The following is a 23,932-nucleotide window of genomic DNA, read 5'->3' as shown; positions in this document are numbered from 1 at the left end:
GAATTCTAAAGGTGAAATTCACACCAGAACATACAAACCTTGAAAGCTCTTGAATGAATAAAAAAGATTAATACCGATCAATGACGTGAAAGAAGTGCACCTCGCTAACAAATCATCGATTAAATTAAAATTGGTTTCATTTTTTGAACGGAATAGATGTGTTAGCATCTCTGCGACGTCACATTGTCCTCAAAAATATGTTATGTGTAATGGCGATGCAATTTCTTCTGAAGACGCCTTCATGGGTTAGGAGCTCAGTTGTCAGAAAAAGAGGGTAAAACTGTAAAAACAGTACTACTAATTTCATTTATAACTATTATACATTTTAGGAAATTAAACATTTAATACAATGATAACCAATAAAATATTATAATGATGAATAAGTTAGAAAGATATAAAACTAAAAGCAGAAAGTGTGAAAATTCTTAAGGCGTGTTAATATAATTTGCTCGTACTGTCATAAAAACGAAAGAAACACATTTGGCTAAATTTAATATCTAATAGAGCAAAAAGTAACCTAAAGTTTTGAATCGGAATTAACTTAAAAATTGGTAGGAAGTTTCGACTTTTGTTTCTTGATTCCCTAGATTATTAAGGTCCAATCAAATAATCCCTCCACCATTGAATAGTGACAGACTGGAATATTTTCAACCCTACAAATCATTGCACCTTGCATCTTTTAGACTATAATTAAAAATAATTTTAAAAGTTCTATTCCTCTATATCACGAAGTGTTAAACTGTAAAATAGTTATTTCGTTAACAGTTCTTACACGAAAATACCATCGATTTTATATTCCTTTAGTTTCAAAGCTTATAATTTTCTTATGCCAAATTGTATGAATAGATTGAGCGAAGAAAATTATTTTTCCAGCTGTTCTGCGTAGTAAAGTACCTCATAGTTTATCATTGTCACTCCGACAATGCATTTTCGAGGTACATACTTATTTACATTTTAATTATTCGGTCTACTCTTCAATTCATCATTCATGAAATACAATTTCTTATTAAGAATGGCATTTAAAAGTATTATTTTTTGTAAGGATCTCTTGTGTGCATATTATAAATGACGAATTGAACACTGCATTGAATGAATAAATTGCAAATATATCTAGAAAATAAGGAGAATCGATTTAAGAAAAACATAGTTTTTTTTCTAAGAATTATATCATAACTATGGAAATTATTTTAAACTTTAAGACTCTGTATTTTAATTGTTAAACTTTTGGACATGGGTAAATTAAAATAAACTTTAATATTTTAACTCTAAAATGAGAGTGCCTTGAATAAGAGTTTCCAAGTAATTCCGGCCCAAAAAAAATCTAAATTGATCAACTATTAAGTCCCCACATGAATTTAATAATTTCCGAACTTTTTCCAAACCGGTGTAACATATGATATCTACATACGTCTTGAGAATTTTAACGATTTGCTAAAAATTACAATAATTCTAGAAATTTTTATCTAGAGTAAATTGATATGAAAAACCTAAAAAAAGAATATCTATAAATCTTTTGGATTCTTCATTTTTTTTTTCAATAAAATTGACAGCATTTTTCAGGATTCACTTAAACTTTTCGAAAATTTATAGATAAAAGAAGTTCCAAAATGTCTATAATATAAGAATAACGGTTAATCCAAAGAAATCCCTCAAAATTCCTAAGAGCCACTCAATCTCAAACTGAAACTCAATATATTGCTTCAAATACTAGAGTGTGGAAAACATTCTGCTTAAAAGCTGGAAACATTTTTTCTGAAATTTTCGAAAAGTAGTTAAGTTTATATAGGGTGTAACAGATCATCATGCATATATTTCAAGGGGTGGTAGTACTCGCTAAAATAAGAAAAAAAAAACTTATATATTCATAGTTAAAAAAGACCCATTTTTCCTATACAGGATCTTATGTTTTCAAGAGTCGATAGCTGTTTGTGTAAATTTTTCGTAAATAGTGAAAGATATGAGAATAATGCAGGAGATCAAGTAATTGACGTAATGAAGAACTCGAAATGTGAAATCACAAGTTATATGGGTTGTTCCAAAAAAAGGTAAGAAACAGAAAATAGCAGATTACTCAGGAAAATATAAGACCCTGTATATGGATATTTTGACATTTTCTTATAGAGGCTCTTAAAAAACTTAGGGGTACGAAAGTTCATTAAGTTATCTTTAGACATTCGACAGAAAATAGCAAAAAATAAGTAAAAATTCGAACTGTGTGACCTTGTATGTATATTAAAAATTGTGCATTTTAATCATAAGTATATTAACATTTTTTTCTTACTTTACAGAGTACTACCATGTTCTGAAATAAGCGCATCTGCATGATGATTTATTACACTCTGTATATGTCATATATTAATCATAGAATCTAAAGAAAAAAGTTTTGGAACATAACGAGGATTTATAATATTCTAGTTGTAAGAATTGCCTTTCCATTTTGCCTAAATTTGTAGCAATGTTTAAATTATTCTCGTCATGTGTGTGTGTTCGTATAGTAATCGATTGGATGGATTATATAGCAGATTTGTAATCAGTTTTAGTGCCTCTGCGCATATTTAAGATCCAAGACTCTATAATTTTCATGTATGATAGCAAAAAATTTTTTAAGGCCATCTATTCTGCAGTCAACGACTTGAAAACGCAAAACGAAACAACAAAACAATTATTCTGCAATAAACATGAGCTTAGCATTGTAAATAAATCGTAATCGTAGGTAAATGCGTAGGTTGCATACGCATTCTTATGTTGGAAACTCAGAACAGAAAAATAGAATTCTTGGTTGGATAGTCACGAAAACGTTGAAAGATCGATGGGAAAAGTTCGGTGGAAAAAGCTGTTAGCTGACCTGTAGCTCTCCATATTTGTCGTCTTTTTTTAATCGGAAAAACCTTTAGTGATTTATATGTGAATCTGCCTTAAATGAAAAACACCTGCTATGGGAAAAATGCCTCCGAGTATGTCTAATGCATTCTTCACTACCTTTACCCGAGCATTGAGTTTTTTTAAATACTTTCTTTACTCATACCATCTATGGCAACGGAATGAAAGGGATGCAGAGAATTAAGTTTTACTGGTATAATAATGTCACATGATGCTCTAAGGGCACGACTTGATAATACTGCTCAAGGCAACCTTTATTAAATAAATCATGATATATGGACCGGCATCATTGGACACCTGTTCAAAACCGGCCCCCGATATTTCTCATCAATCAACTTTATTGTGACGTAATCGGTGTTATGTGTATATTTTACCAAATAGGTCTGCGGATGTTATAATGTACCTAGTATAATAAATTATGTATTTTTGAACGGCGAGGCAGCTAAAATTCGATCAATCCTCAATGTAATTGAAGTGGATATCGTTGTGCTGAAAAGGAAAATGTAGCATTCCTCAGATGTCGAAAAGGTGGCAAAATAAATAGTTGCCAAGATGGGTACATTTTATGCCCTAGTGTTTTTCAGTTTGTTTATATAAAACTGTACTATGACATCTTCTGTGTCTACTTTTCCCGTACACACAATTTAACATCCCTGCAAAGTAATCTGCATACTTCCAACTTGTTGAGATGTTTAATTTTTTTCTTTTGGGGTCCTATAAATTCTCATTCATTACCAGTTCTTCTACGGTATGGTTTTTTAAATAAAAAGGCGTACTCGTCTCAGTAGTTTTTGTAAATTTATAAATTTGTGTAAACTAACCTGCAAATTGGTTTTTAAATATTAAATTTTACTAAGTTTTTCCAGTACTTCTATAGTATAGCTTTTATATAGTAATATTTCTCTTTCTTTACTTTTTTTTTAAATTAAAGTTTTCAAATATCCCTTCAAAACGATTTGCAAGTTTCCAGTCAAAAGACGTCTAAATTCGGGAAAATAGAATTTTCTATATAATGGATGCTGGGAACCATCTAACTTTTGATCCACTTCCTATACTTTATGGCATAATTGATAACGCCAAAAACCGTGCTTTAATGAAGTGTGTTTTTGTAAGGTATATAATGCCATAATGTTAAAATTTATGATGGATAGATCTTGAAAAATAAAAAACATCAAACAATGAGATGAAACTTTCCCTTCGAAATAAAAGAATGATTAGAAACTGTATATTTGTTTTATAATGTAATATTTTTCAAGATTTTTGTAGGAAACGACCTTATGTTGGTTACAGTATAGAAATGGCATTCATATTTCCTTCATTAAGAAGCAAAAATTAATTATTTCCTAAGTTTTCTCGGTCAGTATATAAAACGAACATTAAAAATGTTCACAAATTTTATGTTCTGATTTGAATACTATGCAAATAATTATTGTTTTCACCTGAAAATTTATCATATTCATTAATTATTATTCAATAGTCACAAATCTACAGTGTCAAGTTTCTTTATAGCGTTCATTAGTTCCCATTTCTTTTTTTTAAGGAATCAATGCTCTGATTCAAAATCAACCTTTCCGTTCCGCTATAGGCTATTTTATACGTGCTTACTTTATTTTTCCTCTGGTTTGAATTAACTTTTATTTTTGCTTCACGTGTCTTCCCATAATTAGTCCACTCACAAAACTTGCCCTTTGTAATACATTTTGTCGCTAAATTTTTCCTAAAAGTTTTGCAATTGAAAGTCCAGTGATCAACAAATTGTTTACTTCATAAATATTTGATTTTACTTCTCCGTTAATTTCAAATTACAGTCTGTCAGGTTAATAAAGTTAAGCTATTGCTCCGAAAAAATCAACTCATGTTGTTTATATTAGATTTGCACAATTTAACTGTGTATAAATTGCAGGAGAAAGTAATATAAAAAGTACAACAAAAATAATTGTATATTAAAGCAAAGTAAGTTGAAAAGGGCGAAGAGCGATTTCTTGAATACTGCTTCCCTATCAAATTGTATCAGGTACATTATGGAACCCCTCGTAGGATTTTTTGAGTTTTGATAGCTTTACACCGCTTGCCCTATATTGTGTCATTTGTCCTATTAATACTAACGATGCTTTTTAAATTAAAGCGAATTGTCGATTTAGCGAGAAATCCCGTTTGAGCCTTTTAAGCCCACTTGAGCCCCATAATTTTCCGTTTCATTTTTAAGATTCTTTTATTTTGTTAGCAATTCTTGTAGGTTCTTGAAATTTACAATAATACTAGGAATAAATTTTGTAGGCGCGTAACTTTAAAATTCTTTTTCTTTTATTATTGCCAACTATACCTTACATTATACCGACTCCCCGTATACCTACTAGAAACAGAGTAACCGGTTAAATAAATAAATTTTACATTTCATAAATAAATTGAACCAGCCTTATTAATTTGAATTAATAAGTGATCTAGCCTCTATCGCGTTAGTATAATTATATGGATTCTAAAACATTATTTCAATTCATTAAATAATCAATACCTTAATAGTAAATTGTGGTAACTCGACTTGGAGAGCTATATTTAGAGTACAATAAATAAACGGTCTATTTCTAAATTTGGTCAAAATGTATACTCCTGGACAAATTTAAAGGATCTCTTTGACAATTTCATTTTTTTTCCTTTTTGATATCGGCGACCGAAACAAGTTATATGTTTGTTTCTACAATTGATCGAGAAAATTAAAAATCATTGTTAAACATAGTTTTCTCTTTTTGAAAACGCCCGGCGAATTGTTTGCACCCTACAATTTTCTACTAAAAATTACCAAGAAAATAAGTTTTGGTGAAGATTTCGCGATTGTTTGGGGTGTCATCAATCTAAACGTCTCTGCGGTACTAGCGATGATTGAACGTGGTTATCTAACTGCTGCCAGGTGTATTAGACATATCCTTGAATCTGTAGTGATGCGTTTCGTTTCATGTATGACTCCATGTCGCTGGAGTTGTTCAAGAATATTTGCATGAAGTTACAATTTAAACTATGAGATGGCCTGGAAGATAATCCTGATACGAATCCAATAGAACATATGTGGGACATGACTGGAAGACGGGGGAAAATACGGCAACCACAAACATTAGAGGAATTGCGATCTTGATTACTTAAAAACATCATACCATAAGAAGAAATTTTAAAATTAATAATAGGAATGTGCCGGAAAATGGAAGCTGTCATAAATATTAGGGAAACAAACATCAGCGACTGATTTTTAAAAGCTTTCATCCGTTTTGCTCCGAAAAAGTGATTTTGCAATTTTTGGCTTTTCATGTCTGATTCTTTGAACATAAATGAAAAAATTGGGGTTTAATGTACATTTTTTATTTTAATTGACAATCCACAAATGACGATATCGAATGTGTGAATTTATAATATCTCGAAGTAAAAGTAGCCGAAAATTTTGAAGTGATCGTTTAATTTCGTCCCGGTTTATTATTTTTATTAATTTACGTAGTTTGAAATGAACATCAGAGCATTATAATACAAATTTTACGCGAGTAAGTGCGAAAGATTTCGATTATTTATTCATTTCATTGTAATTCAATATGTTCACTCAACACAAAAAAAATTAAACACTTACGTGACTCTTCAAGGAATGAGAGACTACTGTAATTGAAAGTGTTCTTCAGTTTAGTTTAATGTCAACATTTAAATACTAGATCTATGAGAAAATAAATTAGAAAAAAATTAGAAATCTCATATACAAACTCTCAAATACTTACGTTTAAAATATTATTAGAAGTCCTGACGCCTATAAAGGTCGTTCTCCAGGTAAGGTGCGATTTGCGTTTTCACAAATATTTAGTTAATCAATTGATAGAACGTTCAATGTGTATTTCTTTGAATACCAGCTGATTGAATCGTGCTCAGAAAAGCATTTCTCAGTAAACCATCAACGTTATTAGCTAAAAACATATTTTTCCTCAGTCAAGAAGCCAAAGCCAAAATTGTTGAACTAAATTGATATGAAACCAGTCTTAATTCACTCTGGTACATTAATTCATTCAATCATTTAAATTACAACCTGCCAAACAGATGTTATGATTGCGATCTCTAGTTAAGCGGTTTAAACTTAACGAACCAGGCGTAGCGTTTATGATTATTTTGTCAACAAGTTGTTAAATAGGTGCGTAGGAAGTGAAGATTATCATACCTTCAGACATGAGAGACTAAATGAATAATGATTATTGAGAACGGAAAAAGGTGCGAAAACGGCGACGAAATGATGATGGACTCTTTGATTGACAACGAAATTGTTGAGGAGGAAGAGGAGTTAGGAGAGCTAGAGGTAGCTGCGGTGGAGGCAGTATATAATGGTAAGTTATGTAGTATAGTAATCAGCGAGCCAAAAAAAATAAGATGTTGAAATAAATATTTCAAAAAGAGAATGGATGATGGAACTACTTCGAAGAGAAAAACGGGGGTCAAAAAGAGGGGGACCGTCTCAATAATGATTATGATCCTATATGTAAATTTAGTTTTATTTTTTTGTGTTATAATATTTTATGTGTGAAAAATGTATATGTAAGTGAGCCGAAAAATATAGTTTATTGTAAATCTGCGGAAACTGAAGGAGAATACTAGAAACTGTTGCAAAATATGAGATAATATGAAGTAATGTGTGCTACTACAGAATTAAAAAAATATGTTAAAATGGGAAAAATGAAACGAAAATGTTATATAAATGGACAACGTGTATTAAAAATTCAGATAAATATCACAAATGTAGGAAATATATATATAAACAAAGAGAATGTGAAGTATTGATGAACATTGTCTATAATGAAGTTTTCGAGAATGTTTCACGTCAAGATTCAAGGCGATCGGAATACGAAAGCTATCGGCAAGAAGTATGTGGTGTTTGTATAAGCAATGAGAAAAAAATAAATAAATTTTGTAATTAAATCAGGTAGGCACTTGAAGCAATCTCTCGATACCATTTATGTTGTTACAGTTCTTCTATGCAGTGTCGGCCTTGCATCCAAATAAGGAACGACTTATTTTATCGCTCTGTTAAACACATCAATCCGTCTCGTATTCGTAAGAGGCACAAGAGATCTTTGCATAGAATAAGGAGCATCATCCTTTGACCTTTTGCATATTCTCAATAAAGCATACTGGAGAACATTTTTGCCTTGAAATCCTATTTTAGAAGGTAAATCGAGGCGAGCTCGCGCAAGGCTCTCTAATGGAAAAACATCGCCTCAAATGAGGGGACAGAATTAAAAAGCGAATACACAGCGTTAATGGATATTAATGGATCTAGCCGTGCACAAACCCCTTTCAGGCATGCCGTAAAAATCACGCAGTAGATATTAGCATTTCGTTTTTTGCACCGTGTATACATTTGGGTTTATAGTAATAATTGAGGCACTTTGAACTGCATTGCGTATAACGTTACATTGTTATTTCGAATTTGCTCTAACAATCAGATAATCATCAGAGACAATAGAGTTAATAGAGAGAGAATAATAATCATTAAAAATCATAACGAAAACTCGCAGTATGCGGTGAGTCTTAAACGTAGGGCGTTTATTAAGCCATTTGCGATTTACCATCTAACATGTGATTGACAATAGCTTAACAGATGAATTTATCCAAGACAAGCCTCATATTTTCAACGCATTCTTGACGTTTTCTTTTTAATAATCACTATAATCAGTTAGGAAATGCATAGTTTCCTTTGATGTGTATATTTATTTTGCACGCGCACATGCCGGATGAAGCCAATAAGTAGAAACACGTGTTAACGAGTTGTTCAACATCCTCTTTTTATTTCCATTTGAGCGTTCAATTTCTTTCGCCAACTTACCGCTAACTTCACTTCTAGTTATTCAAACTTTGAATTTGTGGAGTACACATAGCTCCTCGTGATTGAATAACGAGAATTTTAAAATCACCCAGAGGATGACGCTCTTATAGCATATGTTTTCTGGAGGAAGATATTGAAGGAGAAAACTTTGAAGTTATTCAAAAAAGAAGTTGAAAGTAAAATTCAACAAAATTTAATGTAATTCGTTTACGCCACGTGGCGATTAAATAAGTAATTGATTTCCAAAAGTTAAAGAACACGTGAAAATTTTTATTTAAGTAGTAATTGTGAATGCATTTACAGCTATCAGGGAGAGATATCTGTTTGCCACCCCATTCTACCTGACGTAATCCCAGGAATTGTGGAATGGAAACCCCGTAATTTCTCAAATGAACACAGGTGCACATTGGGGGCTAATATTTCAAAATGTACCATTTTCGTTTATTCAGATCATTTATATCTAATTTAGACATTCCTCAATGTTAATAGAGAGGTATTTCGACTCATCAACAACTGGGTCTCAGATTAGACAAAGCTCATGGAAGTTAGTCGAGACTCTAAAAGACTCAATAAGAAATTCAGTTGTTTCTAAACAAAAATCCAGAAAATACAGTACAAAGTTTTACTGGGAAATATCGCGAAATGATTCTAGTATATCAGAGAAATTATAGAAAAAAGGTCATAAGGTGTAGTTTGAGATTAAGAATTTGTTCAAATTTAATGAATTCAATTTACCATGGCGAATATTCTCCAAAATGCAACATTTTCCAATTCAAAAGAAAAACACAATAATTTTCTTATTAGAAGAAGTTTAATTAATTATACATGGTAATTTAAAATTGATTGTAAATATTTTCTGGGAATATTTTTGAGGTCAAAATAAGACTCTTTTTTTCTACAGCCGAATTTATCGAAAGTTCTGCGAAAAAATTAATTATGTGACATTATGATCACAGTTACCGATAAAATTTCATAAAAACTCGCAACCCCTTGTTTTTTAGGCACTCTATTAATTTTTTGCTTAAAAAATCATGTAACCTTAATTTCAGAAGAAAAGGAGCAAAAATATCAGATGTCGAAAACCACCACACTTTTTTTATTTGTCATTTTGATAATGCTACCATTTTGTTCAACAACGATTTTCTTGCATGCGATTAATTATATGAAAAAAACATAACACATAAAAATTTTAGATTTTTATAACCTACTGGATGATAGTTAAATTTAGAAGTTCTCGATGGAAAAATAAAATTTGGGCTATGCACAGTGAAGACTCCCTCTAACCCTTCTGAAATTAGGTTTATATAATTTTCGAGGCAAAAAATTAATAAAGCGCCTAAAAAACAGAAGCTTGCATATTTTCATGAAATTCGATCGGTAACTTTGTTTGCAATTTGCCTAAGTCGATTTTTTTCGATCAATATTTGATGACTCCAGCTCCATGGGAGTGCATTTCAAAATACAGGTTTATAAGAAGAATTAATCTTATTTTGACCTCAGAAATACTGTCTTAAAATATTTACATTCAATTTTGAATTACCTTGTATATTCCATCATTTCAAACCCATAATGTGTCAGTTTCAATATTATCAGAGGAATACTTCTAATGATGTTAAAAAATTACTACTTTAGACTCTTAGTTATCACGGAAGTTTTAGAAACTTTACGCATTGCGGAGTTTCCGACACCGCGGAACATTGTATTTTCCAGGATTGGATTTTTCAAGAGAGTAAATCAAAATGGAACCGCTGTAGGGAAGCCATATCCGCAATGGTGAAGGAAAATGACCAGATGGAGTGAACCGGATAAGAAGGTGAAACAACTCACTTTTCCATAGCAGAACAGCGTAAAATATAACGAGAAAAATAAAAAAGCCATAACAAATTTCCAGGGAAAAAAATTAATAGGAGCAAAACTAAAGGAAACTAACAATTGGGCACAAGAGGGCAATCAGCTAATGACTACCACACACCCCTCTTCGACTCAAATGTTTATATCCCTTAGGGATAGTCCCGGGCCTTTAAAAGTTGTGTTAACAGGAATCCCGAAATTTTTGGTCAATAGGCACTTTGGTAAATGTCCAGCTAGCCGGTCTCTAGAACATCTGACCGGGTATCTTATGGAAGATTTTCTTGATGAAAAAAAATCCAATAGGACTCGCTAGTTCAATATGACAAAAATCTTGTTCTCAATGACAACATATCCTTACCACAAGGACACTAGCTGTTGTGGTTATCCTAAACTCATCCCCGAATTAAAAAAAAAACTTTAGGCGATTCTACATAATGCTTAGACGGCATCGGCTTGCTGAAAAAGGAATGTATCTTCTCACAAATCAGCATTCTCGTGAAAAATTGCACTGTATAATGATGTGTGTTTATACACGTTCTCATGTCAGACTCATCTCGTCTGACGAATACGTAGCGAAGCTGCAAATGTTTAAAGATACTACAGATTCCTGTGCTTAAGGAATTTCTCAACGGCATTACTTACTCTTAAAGATGTGGTTAAAGTGGATTGATATATGTGTGCATGAGCAAAATCTCTTTAATATTATAAAAATAAATTATTATAGATTTGAAAATTATGGTTGCAAAAAGGTTTCGCTCAATTCTTGCCGCTTTAGAGGCTTTAAAGCGTAAAAGTTGAAGTGTCAAATGTTTTGAAAACATTGTTAAAATTAATTGGTATTTAAGGTCTTTTACCTAATGGAGGAGCAGCGATCCAAAATTGATTGTTTAAATATTATTAACGACGTTATCTTCCTGGAGGTAAAATGATTATATAAGTATGATTAAAACTAATCAATTTAGATTGAAGTAATTTTAAGAGAAAAACTTTTTTTCTTGAATTAAAAAAGTCCATTCTTTATAGATGCTTTTAAGTCGCTTACTGTATTTTGAAGTCCATTAAAGAAAGTGTATCGACGGGTCTTAAGAGTAAATAATAATTCACACATTATATTTGATAGATTTATTCAAATAGATGAGCCGGAATTAACATTTTACACTTTGTATGTGACTGTAAGCAAAGGGAAAATAGTCTAATTCTTGCAAAAAGTTTGTTCAGTATCAAGGGTCGCTGGTCAGATATCCACAGATAAATGGAAAATTACAGAAATATGCACGATTACACTGAAAGTGAAGAATGTCGTGTCTAAATCTGCCAAGTATATAATCATTAAAAATTAAATTTATATTACTGAAAAATTGTTCATTAACGCAATTCTTGTTGTTAATACGTTCTACTCATTTAAAGCGAATTATTTCCTTTTTATTTTATTTTTAGGAAACATCTTAAAACCAGTAGGTGTTCGATTGGAGTGTCTCATTATTGTCTGTTAAACCTTAACTGAACTCGAGTGAACACTTTTCTTAGTTTGTTTTAATTACTCTGTTATATTTGTTAGTTTTTAATTCCTTTTCATGTGTCCGTGGCTGATCTCTTATGGAAACATAGATAAACAAGTTTCCATTGGTATTATTCAGTAAAATATATGCACTCTTTCCTATTTATATTGCTTTAGTAATGGTTCCTTGGCAACGATATTTTATTTTATGCTGTGTCCATTATCAAAGCCCTGCTGGCATATATTTGATCTGTGAGATTGTCGATTTGTAATGTAGTTTTTGTGTTCTTTAATTCTTGTTTTTAATGATTTAAATGTTATAGTAATACAAAATTAGTCATAATCTCAAAAAAATTATATCTGACTTTTTTTATCTCTTTTTTTTAAATAATTTTTAACGTATTATGATTTCTGTCTTAAACACTATTCTAACATTGAATTTATTTCCTAATTACTTAATTTAGTCTGATTTATCTACAGTGCACGGTATATCTAGGTTAGTAATAGGCATATTTTAATTCTTCCGCATTATAGATTGCTGGAAATTATGAAAAAATTTGTCTATAAAATTATTATGATAATTATTTATCTCATAAAATAATTTGTATATATATTTTTTAACATTCAAATTTTGTTCATTACATATCAGTTTTGTATAGACAGTTCTCATATAAACATTTTACAGTAATATTTTTTATCATTATTGGATGGTTGGAGTAATATTTTAAATTAGGCTTAGTGGAACTTGGTTTTGCATAAACATTTGTTTCAAATTTTTGTAAATCTTTTTTGATTAAAAGATCTAAGAAGAAAAGTTTTGTTCTTTCTCAATCCTAAATATTATATTAGGTGTTTCTGAATTTAAATAATTGAGAAAGTTGTTCAAATTATAATTATCAGGCTCATATATTGAAAAAATGTCATCAATATATTTGCATGAAGTTAAATATTTATTTTCATCAATAATAATTGTATATTTTAAATTTAGATTCAAATCGCACATTGAAAACTTTTGACATTCTTAGTTTATCCAGAAATGTTCCAGTTCATAAAACACTTTGAATTGTCGAAAATAAACTTGAAAATGACGCCAATCTTTGAGCACGTTCTAAATTAAACATAAACACTATCATGGAATTACTAACGCTTTGTGTAAGAACGACTTATTTTCAATATCAAAGTGATTATTATCAGCAAAAGTCTGAGGCAACAACGGGGTCCCAATTGTTTTCCATGCTTAATTATTTTTCCATGGAAAATTTTGAATGAAATCACGTTTATAATTGTAATTTTGGAACTTCACTTTGATCAAGATATGTTCATGAAGTTTTTTCATCAAACGAGTATAAAAATAATCATTGGAATAACTTTTTCGAAGTCAAATGAATGAAATATAAAACTTACTACTAAGAAAAAAGCAAATAAAAAAATGTCTTAATGAAAACTGAATTGTGGTGACCGATGTCTCGTACACTTGGTTGCACCTATAATTTCTTTTTGACACTTGAACGAAAAATCAAAGGTTAAATTAAGTATAATAATCAAACGATAATCATTTAGCTCAAATCAGTTTTTTAAATTTATGACGTAACTTACGTTCTCTCAAAATCGTCTTTCTTCAGCGATTGAGGCGAGGAATTTTCATAAATTTTTACATATTTAACATACTAATGTTCTACATACTTTAGTTCAATTTAATTCATTGTAAATTTTTAATTTATAGAAAAGTTCTGTACTTGTGTGCTACCGAAAATTTAACAAGGGATCTCGTTCGAGCTCTTAGTAATCTAACTCAGTTATACATCTCTTCAATGTATTTCCAAAAAACAAAATAAGAAATGATTTTTGTTCATTCTCTAAACAAATTATTGTTATTTCAATTACTTTTGTATGAATCTGTTGTTTAATTCTTTAGTTATATATTCTATGTGATATATTCCACTTATGTCAAATTTTCGCAGCCTCATGACTATTATTGACACGATGGGTATTTCATAAAATTAATGGTGACTACAATTATTCAAGTATCACTGAGCAAATAAAAACCTAATGTTGGGTCCTACATACCCAATAGAGTTTTTGATATTTTTCGAGCTCCAATGTGGGAAATCAGTTAATGGTAACGAAATTGGTCAACACTCTAATAGGTAAGACTAAAACTTTCACTAAAATTTCCCACTTCACATAAAAATCGCAGAACGTTTCATGAAACAATTTTAGCAAGCAATTCTACATCTATCAATGTCTTACTGTTCTCAGCAAATTCTATTTGTCGTGGTAACATACGGCTACAACGGATTAACTTGTGCCCTTATCTTGACATTCTATATTGTTTCATACAAATCTATGTAAACCGGGGATTTATTATGAAGTTGAGAGAAGAACACCTGAGATTCTAGTAAGTCTGACGTGATTTAGTGTACATTAAGTTAATACAAGAGATTAGAAATTGCTATACCATAGACTTATCTGTGATGTTGCTCAAATGCTGTCAGCTTTGGGGTTAATTAACTCTTTTATATCTCGTTAAACCGTACACAAAGAGAAAATCAAAAAATCCTCCAGGATCTTGGAGTAATTGAATTTTATTCATTAACCAACGCTCATAGGGATTTAAAAGAAGAGGAATTTTTAGTGTAGTAAATCTGAAAAGGAAAGTGGGTAAAGTATTTTTGATTCATCTTTTTGAGTTATGCTTTCGATGACGTTCCAATAATAATTTTTAATAACAAATGTATTAAATGAGAAGTGCTTCGAATTTATTGCATCTAAACCATTTCAATGCTTACATTAATTCATTTACCTGGATTAAATCCAATAAACTTCACATACATACATACAACACATAAAACACACGTAACACAATTTGTTGCACATCTTCGTCTAGATGTGGCGGTGCGTGCCAGATCAATACAACTCGTATATAGACTTTATATTCCGCTCTACAAGGGTCTGAAAATTTGACGAACCTTATGAATATACCCACTAAATAAAATTAGGTTATATCAACAAAGAGCATTTTGCAGGAAGAGCGTAAATAAAGTTACGGAGTCTTGGAGTGAAGCGTGTCTAGTTTTGGTAAATATGTGGATGCCAATGATTTATGTACTGGCATATCTATTCACTGAACTCGTGAAAATTCGTTTATGCTCGTATCAAAACAGGGTTAGCCCTTAATTTCATGCAGATTTTTCTCCAGTGTGTTTGCATATTATATTTTATTAAAGGTATCTGGCTTTTGTTAATTTTATCGTCAATTTCATTTTCGGTTGAAATGCCTTAAATGCGAAATTAATTAGGCAGGGCGTTTTTTCAGTACGTGAATTTAGAATATTCCTTTGAAAGAAATGCAGATACAGTAGATATAGAGTTAAAATAGAAGTTTAGAGACAACAAAACTATATTATTTACTTTTCCTTTCTTTTGTACATAACGGCACTAATGGGGACAGACTGACTGAGAAAACTAATTTAGAACTCGACAAAGATGTTTTCTAGGACAATGGAGTAGAAATATTTCTGTTTTGGCTCTATATTACTTTCGTGTTTACTATTAAATGACTGATATGCTGTAAGGATAAAAGCTTAAGGTTTTCGGTCATAACTCCAAATTAAGTACGTTTCAATTTGTCAACGAACCACCCTCGATATTTCGGTCCTTATAGAAAATATGTAAATATGCAAACACACGTCGATTTTATTTTTAAGGGGGACATTCTATAAGTTGGCATTCTATTAAATTTGATGTTCCCTATAGCAGGGGTGGAAGCAACCCTTAAAGTTTTATATGGGAAGGGGAATTGAGTTATACGTCATTTTGAAAGGTCTTTCAATTACCTTTTCAAATATACTTTTTTTCGATCAGGGGTTTTCGAAAAATTATGTTCAAATTGTATTCAAGCTTAGATATCAACTGTATTATAGACAAACTGTTTACTAATGTTTGAAGTGTTCGAAATGCTGTCTATTATATTCTAAATAGTAATAAGGTCTATTTTAAAACTCCACTCTAACGTTCACAAAAACTTCCACTTGCAATTTCTCTATTTCTAGATGTAATTCTTCTATGCAATGTTTTCAAATTTCAAGGCTGGATTTTATAAACACTAGATTTAAGGTTTCCCCAGAGAAAAAATCTTCATAATTTTTTCCTTTTTTTCTTCTCTCCGTGTTGGAACGGCGTCTGTGTCAGATGTGTGATCAAAATCATAGTGTGTAACCCGCCCAATTAAGCATTCTCCCTCTTCACATTTATACCAATAAACTCTGTCATTATTTAAAATATGTGCAATTAAATACAGTCCATTTTTTGTAAACCAAATTGTCGTTTTCGTGGTTTCGTTTATTGAAGGAAAACCTTAACACATATTTACTATAAGAACCGAAATGTCGAGGATGGTTCGTTTGCAAACTGCATATTTTTTTATTCAGGCATATGAAGGCATTGGCACCGCACATGTGTTCAAATTTATGTTATTTTGGGTGTTTCCGCTTACAAAGTTCGGTGACAAAGTCATAAGCTTGTTGAGGTTTTGTTCAGGTCGCTTTTAAGCATGAAATATTTAGTGTCCAATCTGTCATTTCTTTACCGGCGTTTAAAAAACTTTCGTTTAGAATTGTTATTTTTTTAGAAGAAACTTAAATCTTTTCGACATATTTGATTAAAGTTTCGTTGTACTGACAACAATGGTGGAGTGGTATTGATCATTCCCCCATTTTTTCAACTTCTCCAAAAATCATTAATCATAGTCGCGTCTATCTCGCTCAGAGTACAATTACTGATTTTATCCTAAGTCTTACTTTTTTTTATGTCAAACCACAAAAAATCGCTCTTCCTGTGTTCAAATCTGTATTCATCTGTTTCTAATCGAGAACATTTAGACTTTATTAAAACTCCGTTAAATGATATCCAATCTTTAAATGAAGAGGAATCTGGTATTTCAATTTATCTCAAATTAAGAGTCACTTATTACTAAAGTTTGATTTGTCAAATTTGCACCTTCCTTTTGAAATTTTAATTGTACTTTTAAAATCAGAATTCAAAAAGGAAGTTGAGAAGTCTTTGCAAATATCTATTTTAACTGCAACCATCGAAATATCTTTATCGAATGTCCTTAGCACTTATTTAATAAGGCGATTAATTATATCAACTTTATGATAAACTGACGATTGAAATTGAACCGGGATTTTAAGAATTTGGCTATTGATCTAACCTCCTCAAATATTTAAATTAATTTTTAGCATGGAAATTGTCTATTCCTAATTTCGTATTTTCACTTGTGTTTAACCTCGTTCACCAGAATTGAGAAAATATATTAATCAAAAAATTATTATTGGGGAACTCAAATGAATGAATGGCCTAAATATGTTTTATGTGACATATTTATTTAGCGTTTTAGAAATTTTATTCACCTATTTGTATTTAATATACTTGGCGTATATATAGCAATTATTATTATTATTTATTCAAATATAAATTGAATTTATGAACACGAAATAAACGTTTTTGGAAATAAAACAGGAGGGTAAAAAATAATCTGTTAAGGTTTTTATTCCAATTTGCTTTCGATAGCGTATTATCAGAAATATTAAGCACAAATAATAAAGAAAACTCTAAAAATAACAGACTTAATGAGCGACTTCTCTGATTTCCAATATTTATTTATAAAGCATGTTAACTGTAAATCACACATTTCCTCTTCAATATAAATTTCAACAACTCAATTAATCATCGCTCAACAAATCTCCCAAATCCACCTTTATGACATCAAAGAAACGTTTTCTTGTTCCCATTTTCCCAAAGTCCATTTGTGAGCGTATTAAGTCGGGTCTAGGTATTTCAACCACTGTTCAGAGCTTTGCTTCTATAAAGTATGTTTTCCGGGACCCTTTGCCCTTAATTTCCTTTCCGACCCTTATTTTCTAAAAGCGAGCGGATGGATTAAGGGACACAAGGTGATAATTGAGTTCAAGTTTGGAATTTTTTCGAGGGTGCAATATCCGATTGCAGGGAGAAAGCCAAGTTGGCTTATTCTGGTTTTGTGTGACTGTAGTCCTGTCCATTTATGTTTTTATATTAAAAATTCTTATTTTTAAATCCTAAAACGAGGCACAAATATTCGCCAGAAATCAATCTGGATGTCAGTGCATTAATCTGTAAACCGCATTTTCGGTCCTCTGGGTGTATCGAGGAATACGTCTCGATTAAGGGCTTTATTAAATTCTCGGAAATTGAAAACGGACCACGTGAACTTTAAATATCGTATCTCGGAGGGTTATTGATAATATGATTGAAATTTCTGAAATAAATGGGAGTTTTATAGAGTGTTGGAAACATGTTGAAGCAAACTCATCAGAATTTTTTGTTGTGTACTTTTAATCTGATTGCTTCCAAAGTTAATTTGAATTTGGAAAATACCGGTTGATTGCTAAGTTGATCCTTTTTTTAAACTGTGCATAGAAGTCATTAAAAGAAACAATGTTTTCAAATAAATTTTTTCAAAAAACTTAAAAATAAGAAAGTTACATCAATTTACTACAAAATGAGTCCATGATTCTATTTAATTTAAAGAATGTATTCAAAGTTGTCATTACTAATTTTAATACAACGCTTTAGAAGGTGCAACCACTGTTCCTTAATGAACCGCAATAAGGAAATCGATTTTTCTCTTATTATTACCGCGGCCTGCTCTATACGAACAATTAATTCTTCCCGTGTGTTTCTAGACGTCTTGTAAACTAAACTTTTCATAAAACCCTACAGAAAGAAATCGCAGGGATCTAGGTCTGGTGATATTAGTGCCCAAGGAACTGCACTATTTCGGTCAATTCAGCTATTCGGAAAAGTATCGTTCATTGACTTCCATACTACTCGTCTAAAATTGGCAGGGGCCTTATCATGATAAAGCCACATACCTTGTTTAATATTCAGTGCAACGTTATCTAAAAGATTGGATAAATAATTTTGTAAAAAGTCTAAATAAATTTCACTCGTCAAATGGTATGGCAAAAATGTCCGGCCCAACAAGTAATCTATTCATAATTCCTGCCCACACATTTATGGAAAATCGGTTTTGAAAATTGCTTCTTTGAATTGCACGGGGATTATCAACACACCAAACATGTGTATTTCTGAAATTGTTAATTCCATATCGGGTGAATGATGATTCATCAGTAACAAGAATTTTTTATGAAAAATATTCATCATGCTCGTACTGTTGTTAAAATCATTCATAAAACTGAATTCTACGGGAAAAACCTTCAGGCTCTAGCATTTGGGCACACTGAACATAAAAAAAATGCAACTAATGTTCTCACAATGTTGCCTATATTTTTTTTTGATTTACTCAGACCTGATTTGCAATTACTCGATTACTTATTGTTGGATCTTCCCTAATAAAATTTAAAGTTTGTTCTTTCCTTTGCACATTTTCAGGACTTCTCGGTCTTCCTGCTTACCCCCACGATATTCCCGCAAATCACCAGCATCTCTAGCTCCTTGATCAAGGTTTACAAAACTTTTAAGTTTTTGATGAGTTCGCAAGGAAAAGCGTTCTACATAAGTCCTCAAAGTTGCTGTCGCACTTTGATGACACTCCCTGTAAATAAGCAACATATCCACTAGTTCGTTATTTTCATAATGTGCCATTTTTAAGTTTAAACAATTTTCTGAAATTAAACTTCTTTAATAATATGTAGACTGAAATATCTAAACGCGAGGAATTCAAGAAAAATGTGGCAATAACAATACAAAAGAGATAAAAACTTATAAAAGATAAAAAATTCGTGTTGCCGCCGGCATTTCAAAATTTTGTTCTATAATATCATTGGATCATTTTTAAATTATTAAATAATGCAGTTTGCGATAAATTGATGTAACTTTCTTATTTTTAAATTTTTAAAATAGTTTTTTGAAAATGTTGTTTTTTAACGATTTCTATAAACAGCTAAAAAAATATCGACTTAGGAATCACTTTGTATAACAGTTTAAAATTCTCGTAACAAGGAGATTACATAACTTTCCCTCTGTTAATCCTTAAATCAAAAACTCTTTCACTTAAAAAAGAAAGCATTGTATTTTATGTTATGAAGAGATATACGAGGATAGTCCCAGAAGTATCTGAACTAACACTTAAAGAAAAACAAATTAGAAAATATTACATTATTTCTCAACATAGTCTTCTTTGTGATTGACATATCTTTTTTAGCGATGTTCTATAGGTTCTATACCCTGTTTATGGTAAGAAACTTCAAATGTTTCAAAATAGACATTAATCTCGCACCTCACCTCTTCATTATTGGCAAATCTCATTCCATTCAGCCATTTTTTCAAGTTGCAAAAAATAGTCTGAGGGGGCCAAATCTGGTGAATAGAGTGGGTGAGGAAAAAATTCGAATCCAATTTGATTGATTTTGGCAATCGCAATGACGGAAGTGTGAACTGGTGTGTTGTCTTGATGAAACAAAACTTTCTTTTTCGCTAAATGCGGTCGCTTTTTCCTAATTTCTTCGTTCAAACGATGCAATAAATTTGTATAATATTATTTGTTTATTCTTTTTCCTTTAGGGAGATAGTTAATACAAATGATCCTACATGCATTCCAAAAAACTGACGCCATCACCCTCCCTGCAGATGGAACGGTTTTCTTCTTTTTTGGAGCCGATTCTTCCTTTCAACACCATTGTTTTAACTGCTCTATTGTCTCAAGCGAGAAATAATGGACCTGTGTTTCATTCATGGTTATGAATTTACATCAAAACTCGGCTTTAATGCTGCAAAACTTCGCCAAATACTCTCTTGAAACATACTCACGGCACTGTTTTCGTTCAATTGTGAGTACTCAAGGCACCCATCTTGCTCATAGCTTACTCATATCCAACGGTTACACCAAAATGTGATACAGAGCACTTTTTAAAATATTTAACTTCCAGTGTAGTTGTATGCGTTTTCACCATAATTTCTGAAGTAGTCAGATCTGAAGTATCATTGTGTCGACCACTACGGAGTTCTTCTTGATCGCTGGTACGACCGTTTAAACTTTGCCATCCAATATTTTACAGTTGTTAACGAAAAACTAGATTCTCTCAGTGTAGAATCTATCTCCGGTTTGATATTGTATGCACTAAAACTTTTCAAATGAAAGTATTGAATCACGTCTCGATAATAATTTTTTTCCATATTCGCAAAATCTCTGAAAGCGTTTATTAAAAACGGCTCCAAAAGATTCAAATCAATGTACTACCTTCAAACTTTAGACATAAGCTTTTTAAAGTAGATCTTCCTAATATATGCAAATTTTTAACAAAAAAATTGCTATCTATATGTTAAGTCTAGATCTATCCTCATAACAGCATAACGTCATAAATTTTATCAGGAATATAAGTTACGTGAAAAACAATAAATTCATCAATGCATTTCTTCGGCAATCTCATCGTTTCTATGAAAAGTCCGTTCTAGGAAAATTTACCAGGATATTGATAATTTTACCTTAAAATGGAGTTAAAATGCCCATCTATATCACTAAAGCTACTCATATAGATAACGTTAATAATAATGGGCAACTTTATGTGAAAGTGTCATAAATTTTTACAGCCAATAAAAGCCATATTATTTTAAAATTGGCACCAAGACTCTATGTTGATATTTGTAACCCATTCTGTTTTGTGATTCTGGACGTTTATTTTTATTTTATGGCCTATAACGCAACGTTAAGATTGCTAGGAGCATGTCGAGTTTAATGAGTTTTATCTTTCTTTTCAGAAGTCGGTCGAGGGGTGTTGCATCATAGAAAAAGTTCATTGGCTCTGACTCCTGAAGAAGAACCTTTGGACATAAACGTGAGTATTACTGTACCTTATTGAAATATATGACAGATTAACTCAGTAGGTAATCATAATTCAATGATCTTGACTAGTTAAATTCTAGAAAATGTGTAATGTCCAAAAATTATTATATAATATCTAGGTGAGATAGCATTGCATTTTTTACTAAATTTATACCAAATTTACTCAAAAACTAATATCAATAGATTTTGAATCACAATACACCGTTAAATATAATTTTGAAAGAACTTCAATTTGAGATGTCATTTAAATCATGTTTCAATTTAAAAAATCGGCCGTTTTGTGCTACCGGTGACGTAAGTAATGTTAAAAAAATATGTTCCTTTTGCCCGTTTTAATGCTGCATTCTGTTTTTTTTTCTTTAATAGTAATTTGTTAAAAAGGCGAGAAGGATGGGGGCGGTAAATTTAGAGCCGCACCATATAATAAAGAAAGGAGCCAAGTCTACATTTCTGGTATGGTTTTCACACTTTAGGCCAATTGAGTTATTTTAATATAAATGAGGGAAGATCTTAAATTTGCATTTAATAATTTGTTTCGATGCCATTTCGGTAGATCAATCTGATTTTCAGTATGAAGTCAAGGTTTTATCTGAACATATTTTGTTAATTATGCAAGTGGCCTTAGTGGTCCTAATCGAGATTTTGGGAGAACGATTTTAAAAGAATAAATATTTAGAGTTTGTTATGTATATTGAAAAAATATTAGGGAATAGGAAAATTAGGGAGCATAAAAACAAGTTTGTTGATCCAATCCTTACCTCGAAGAGGGGTCCCAATTTTGGAAAATCTTCTGTGAAACGGCTCTGCATACAAGTTTATTGAGAGAGCATATCAGTTGCCGCAAAAATCAAATATCTATTATACCTTCGATTACAAAAAATTTTACGTTTGAATTATTTTGCTAATTAGTTACAGTTAACCAAAGTTAATATTGGGTGCATTGGTTAATGTGACCTCGAATTGATATGTGTAGTTTGATATTTTTGGATTATACCCACTGCACACACATTTTGAACATGAAATCTTTCCAATTTCGATTAAATTACATGCTCTAATGACATCCAACATCTGTTGGGTAAACTGGAATAAAATGGAAAAGATGGCAGAAGTACTCTCATAAATTAATAATTATAAATGAACAATATTCTCAGTTTACAAGAAGCCTCACGGAAAACATTTGAATGTTATTCACTTTAAAACAAAGAAAATAAACTTCTTTCAATTTTATAATACCAGTTACAAACCTAATAACAGTTTGATTCAAATCAGCCATTAGCATTGTAATTCTAATTTATTCTTTCACAAATGAAAGACATCAAAATGCTCCTTCGGAAAATCAGTCCACTGCACTAAATTATCATGAAGTTAAAGGAGCAATTTCAGAACTTCAACCAACAAGCATGACTTATTCGTCTTAATTTGAGTTTTCAAGAGATTATTTACGTTTATCATAATAATATTCAAATCATGAGAATATTCAGATTTCCGTTGTATAATGATATTTGACCATATTTTGTTAAGAATTAGAAATTGAATCGAACTCCCAGTGCGAATTTGTGACGAATTCTTAATGAACTGATGAATTATTCGCTCTCAGTAATTTAAATTATTTAATCAATATAGGAAATTGCTTGATGTGAGGCAATAATAACTGAAGTTTTCCTTATTGATTAACTGCAGGCGTTAGAAACTTCAAAGGAGTAGTCAAGAACTTATATTTAATTTTCAACTCATTCGTGCTGAACAAAGCAACTTCGAAATAATCTTCATTTAACGGTTGAGTGCGATTGAAAACGTCACAATAATTAATAACGTAACAAATGGATTTGGAAACTAACTATACTTAGTATTGCCGGAAGATTTTGGTTAAACTAAGGAAGGTTCGGTTGTTAGAAAGTACCCGATAAGTTTATAAGTGATTGCAGATTAAGACGTAGAGAGGATTTAATTTCTAGTTTAAGGTTCCTTCGAGTTTAACTTAATGAAACTTTCTTAGCTGGAAAGTGTCGATGTCGAACAG

General features: G+C 31.2%; 1 protein-coding gene across 6 annotated transcripts in view; it reads left to right on the top strand.

Annotated features, from left to right (window-relative positions):
- Pde8 (phosphodiesterase 8) overlaps positions 1 to 23,932 on the top strand; it is a 101,664-nt gene that overhangs the window by 29,636 nt on the left and 48,096 nt on the right. For 2 of the 6 annotated variants that reach the window (XM_066298700.1, XM_066298697.1), the window contains exons 2-3: positions 7,034 to 7,223; positions 21,828 to 21,904. In XM_066298700.1, the coding sequence (XP_066154797.1) occupies positions 7,088 to 7,223; positions 21,828 to 21,904 (213 nt within the window). In that variant the 5' untranslated portion in view covers positions 7,034 to 7,087. Of the gene's footprint in view, positions 1 to 6,510; positions 7,224 to 21,827; positions 21,905 to 23,932 lie in introns of those variants that run through there. The other 4 variants (XM_066298695.1, XM_066298696.1, XM_066298698.1 and 1 more) reach the window with 3 other exon arrangements.

Source organism: Euwallacea fornicatus, chromosome 31, assembly GCF_040115645.1.
Source record: "Euwallacea fornicatus isolate EFF26 chromosome 31, ASM4011564v1, whole genome shotgun sequence".
Lineage (NCBI taxonomy): Eukaryota > Metazoa > Arthropoda > Insecta > Coleoptera > Curculionidae > Euwallacea > Euwallacea fornicatus.
The sequence above is the reverse complement of the archived record's forward strand: the minus strand, read 5'-3'. Positions and strand labels throughout refer to the sequence as shown.